This window comes from Pygoscelis adeliae, unplaced genomic scaffold (genome assembly GCF_000699105.1).
Source record: "Pygoscelis adeliae isolate BGI_AS28 unplaced genomic scaffold, ASM69910v1 Scaffold63, whole genome shotgun sequence".
Lineage (NCBI taxonomy): Eukaryota > Metazoa > Chordata > Aves > Sphenisciformes > Spheniscidae > Pygoscelis > Pygoscelis adeliae.
In genome coordinates this window covers 4,322,448-4,327,598 of record NW_008824414.1, presented here as the reverse complement: position 1 = coordinate 4,327,598, position 5,151 = coordinate 4,322,448, and the positions used below count along the sequence as shown (strand labels likewise).

At 37.9% G+C, this 5,151-nt stretch overlaps 1 protein-coding gene across 1 annotated transcript in view; it reads right to left on the bottom strand.

The window, feature by feature from the left end:
- Positions 1 to 5,151, bottom strand: part of CHD9 (chromodomain helicase DNA binding protein 9) — a 92,136-nt gene that overhangs the window by 77,222 nt on the left and 9,763 nt on the right. The window contains exon 3 of the mRNA XM_009320846.1: positions 3,084 to 4,686. Coding sequence (XP_009319121.1) covers positions 3,084 to 4,520 — 1,437 coding nt within the window. The 5' untranslated portion in view covers positions 4,521 to 4,686. The remainder of the gene's footprint in view (positions 1 to 3,083; positions 4,687 to 5,151) is intronic.

Below are 5,151 nucleotides of genomic sequence, written 5' to 3'. Positions count from 1 at the left end.
CTTAGAATTGCAATCAGACAAAAGACAGATCTGAAACACTTCTTAACTTCAGTAATTGCCACACTTTTCTATTACTATTCATATTACATACACTGCTGATTTAAAGAGGCTTCGACATTGTTTGCTTCTGTCACTCCCCCAACAATACATACCTCACAATAGCTTGACAGCTACTGCTTCACAACCAGTTTCTGAAGGAAACATTAAGCACCCCTCTGATTAGGTAAACTCAAGGTCAGAATCCAATTTATACAATTTATTGCATACCCCAAAATAATAAAAGCCAAACCAAGCAGTTTTGTAACTACCTGTTTTCTGTCCGTTTCATTTCAAAGTTCCAGGAGAAAAATGTAAAAAAAAGTTTAAATACTGCAAAGTTGCTTTGTTTTCACATGACTATAAAAACCAAAACCAAACCCCCAAAAACTTAAAACACTCTCCACAGGCCTTAGAACTTTCCCTCTATTCCTAGTTAGAAAACAAAGCGCTAAAACTGACAGTCAGCGAGATCGAAGTAAGTCTTGAAAGGTTCTGATGTATACAACAGAAAAGTCACAGCACCAGAAAATTTTATTAGACCCACTTTTCACCGCCTGGCTTGTATCCCACATGCTCCTCACAAATGATACTAACCCCTGGATTTCTTGCCACCCCCATTTTTCCTGGAATCCACTTCCTCTTCACCCTTCACCCCGAGTATGCTCATGGGAGACCAACAGCCTCAACGCCACTGTTCACAACTCCGGGTTCTGCTGCTCCACTTCCTGGCAGGGAACTCGGGCCCTGCTCCCTCTGCAGTACTGTACACACAGCAATAAACAGGATTGTGTTTCACTAGTAGCTACTATACCACATGTCTTTAGGTTACCAAGATAACTGACAAGAGTAGCTACTTGGGCTGTGCCCTCTTCTTCACCCTCCCTGACCTAAAAAATAAGAAGTGTTTATCGAAACCAACAGAATGCATCTACTGTATCGTTCAGTGAATCAAGCTAATCTCAAATACACAGCCGTATCCATGTTCTATTAACATCACACCACAATTTTACAGAAAAAGTTTCACTAGTAGGAATTCAAAATTACACGCTCCATAAACATAAGCAGAAGTTGTGATGGAGAAGCAATCTACTGAACCAAGACCAAAGATTAAATGTGTTAAACCCTTTTCTCTACACTAATGGGGGGGAGGGGAGTGTTACATTGCCTCCTTCACAGGCCTGTGTCCTGCAAGCTAAGTAGAAACAAGAGTCACTAATTAAGTTCCTTTCCCTCCCAATAAGACCATTCTGTCCAGTAAGACACCATTCTGGATTCTCAGGTAGAGAGAATATTGGTAGCAAGAATACAGAGAAGTAATACAGTTATTACAACCTTTTTAAAGCTGTCTACATGTATATATTTGATATCAGAGTTGCCTCTATTTTGAAATGCAGACATTGAAAGTTAGAAAACATTTATATTCCCTCTCCTTTCCCAAATACAAGCTGAATTCCTATTAGAATTTAAAACAGGAGTTTAAAATAAAAATTCCTACTTTCACCATTCACATGTACATGGATTTCAACACAGTCTCACAATTTTGGAAACCCTAGATAACCAGCAATGTCAGCTGAATATGGGCATTTATCACACAGAAGCTACAGCTCCTTCTGCCAAACTATCTAACTGAAGAAGTTTCAGTCATTCCTGTCAAATCAAATTTGGGCTGGAAGCTACCAAGCAGTGCCAAACTATTATAATATTAAGGTATTAACTTACAGGTAATGCAGTCACTGATACCACTCTTCAAGCATTAACAAAGAAAGCCACTAAACTAGCCTCCAAAACCATAGCAACAGCTTTAAAGACTGATAAATTTTAAAAGCTGAAAGAATAATTATTTGTCTTTCGTTATTAAGTCTCTCCTATACTCAGGATGTATTTTCTTTTGATTTAGGAATTTTTTGAGCTGAAAAATCTGCAAGAATCTCACATATGCTGAGATTTCTAGTAGCTGTAATAAAAACATGATTTTGCTGGTTAGTGTTGTGAAAAAATAACTTTACTTGCCCTATTTTGTTTGGTTTTGAAAAGCTTAGCTACTCTCCTAAGAGACCAAAGCAAGCCAGAAGCACCAGTCTATATTTCAATTTATTGACACTTACACACTTCCTATAAAAGAGATTATGATACCGATGAAGGTCAGCATTAAAAAAAAAGTAGACTTAATATCTCAATTAAAACTATTTGAAAATTCACTACGTTACACGTGTTATGAGAAAGCACTCGTAAGAAACAGGCTGAAGGATTGAAGGATTGTCTTTCTGAACTCTTCAATGCTCACACAATTTTAATTTCTCTCAGATAATCTGAAAAGTGCTGTCTGCAAAGTTCGTTTCTCTTGTATACCATTAAAAAAGTACAATATAATTTTTATGTTATCTTGTCCTCCACGCAGAAGGCTTTAATACTTGCAGTAGATGTGCACGTTACACTAAAACAACTGCAGTTTTTTGGTTTAGCCAAAAGTAACAAAATCAAACATAGGCATAGCCTTTTATATGTTTTCTATTATTACTAATCACATCAAAAACAACAACTAAAAAGTTTGTATTTTTAGCCAACAAGCACAAGCACAAAGATACCAAGCAAAGGACCGAGTAACAACAAAACCAGTGCAATTCTTCCAGGAAATCAGCCATACAAGACTTTTTAAAGCTCTTAAAAATATGTTGCTATAAGTACTTTAAGACAATAAGCCATTGTATTTGCACCAAAATCATAAAACAACCAATTTTCTCTGCTGTATTTGGGAAATATAAGCAGCAGAAGGACCAGCACCATTTTCTCTGAGTAAGTATTTCAACTCATATAGATCTTGTTTTCTACAATAGCAAGAAAACAACAGGAGAAAGGAAGGCCTGCATCAACAGGGTTGGGTTTTTTTCCTAAACTAGCAGTTACTTAAGACTTCTTCAGGGTCAAGTAACAACAGCTCAGAGACTCCAGTTATGCTCTGGCACAAGCACCAGTCACTATTATTCATTTCACCAGATCAACCAAATCAAACAGCTCAAACTCCCACCCCCCAAATCCCTACATACCTGTCCTTGTAAGGTGACACGACTTCTGTCTTGCAGATGCTGATTAGAAACTGAAGAATGCCAAGGATGGATCTGACTTTGAGACTGTGCCCGAACAAGATCAGATGACTGTGTTACTTGCTGTGGGGTTATATGGCGTTCTAGGTCATGCTCTAAAACATGGCTTGTGCTATCCTGAACAAATGCAGAATCATCAAACTGTGGCAGAAGGTCTTCCTGAAGGAGGTCATCCGGGTCAAGTCCTGTAAATGGTTCATTATGAGTCTCGACCTGATGAAGTAAGTTGTCATCTAAAGATGTGAAACCGTTGCTTTCAATAGGGTCAGTGAAATGGCTTATCTGAGAAGCAGAACCAGCAGAAGCTGGAAAATTAATATTCACAGGAGAGAGTTTTGAACTACTAAAGTTGCCCTGAGGATGCGCAGAATGCAACATTTGAAAACTATTTGAATTCAAAGGTGTATTAGGATTCAACATGTGCTCAGTTGTTTCTTGCTTGGTCCCTGTTTGAGATGTAAAGGCATCGCTTCCAGTGAAGTCAGAGATAGAGTGTGTCTGCTGGCTAGTAGAAAGAGCTGTTGTAGACTGAAGAAGGCTGGTAGGAGAAATGTGGTTGTTAGAGTAAGAATAAGGAGATGAAAATTGTTGGCTATTATTGACAGAACATGGAGTAATAGTTGGGGACTGTCCACCAAAATTTCCTTCTTGATTCCCACAAAAATGTATTGAAGCACTTGCAGTTTGAGAAAACTGTTGAACAGACAGAGGCTGCTGTGAAGTTGATGGATTAGAAACTGGAGGTGGATGGTTAACACTGACTCTGTGAGAAGTAGATACGTTAACTTCCATGAAGTCTTTTGGCTGACTCAGAGCATCTTGCCCCGTGTTGTTTCTGCTTTGTTGCGACCGTAGGGAGGCACACTGATGCTGCGGTTCATTAGCCTGAAATAAGGCAAAGTCATGGTGTGCTACAAAGCTTTTGTTTTGCTGCATAGACTGAGAATGTCCTTGGTGAAAGGGGGACCCATTTTGATTCGAAACAGTTGTGGCAGTTTGATGACCCCACATAGGACTACCATCAGCCACGTCTGGAAACATCCCATTAGACTGGTTTTGCGGATGAATTGGTGAACAATTGAATTGAGAGTGTGGTGATAAGACATTGTCAGCCGAGCTATTAAAAGACTGATTTACTGAGTGAAGTTTCAGGGAATCATACTGATTCAGTTGATCAAACTCACTCATCTTTTGTTGATTTTGAGCATCTTGCACATGGTTCAATGAGTCTATGTGCAAAGGTTCAAATTCTGCACCCAAATTCAATTCATCAACAAGTGAAACAGGTCCAGGTTGAACAAAGGCATCATCTGACAAACCTTCTAAGGTCTCACTAAAAAGATTGGCATCATCAAAAAAATCCATCATAGGATCAGTCATCTTGATAGGTCTGTACTGCTTTCTCTCTCAACTCCAAATGGAGTCAATTTTGGCTCTTTGCAGTGAACAGAAACAAATGACATCCAGCGGTCACCACCTTATCCAAGGCATGCCAACATCCATTAGTGCTTCTGATGAAACATTTGTCTTAAAATGTTAAAGCAGCCTATGGGAAAAGGGAGAAAAAAAAAAAAGAGAAAAAAAGAAAAATTACTTTCATGACTCTCCTCATCACTCCTTCCCCTCCCCAACACTTTTATTGATTTTTGGTATTTTGTTCATAACTTTACAGTTTAGTTAAACCACAAATCAATTATTTTTGTTTATACTCGATGCCCTGTGCATTGTTTTTCTGCCTTACGTAATTAAAGTAATATTTGATGTTTTAAATGTAATGGTTTCATTTTTTTCATTCAGTTTGCTCTATTACCTAAGCACACTTTTAGATTCTCCTTTGCCACTTTCATTAAAACTACCAAATTGTAACAGAATTGTGGTTTTTTTAGTAGTCCAGAATTAAAATTTGTTTGTACAAAGAAATCATGTAATACATAAAATGTACACAATAATTCTGTACGTTTAAACAAGAGACTTGAGAGGTTATAAACTACATATAAAAACAAAGCTAAAT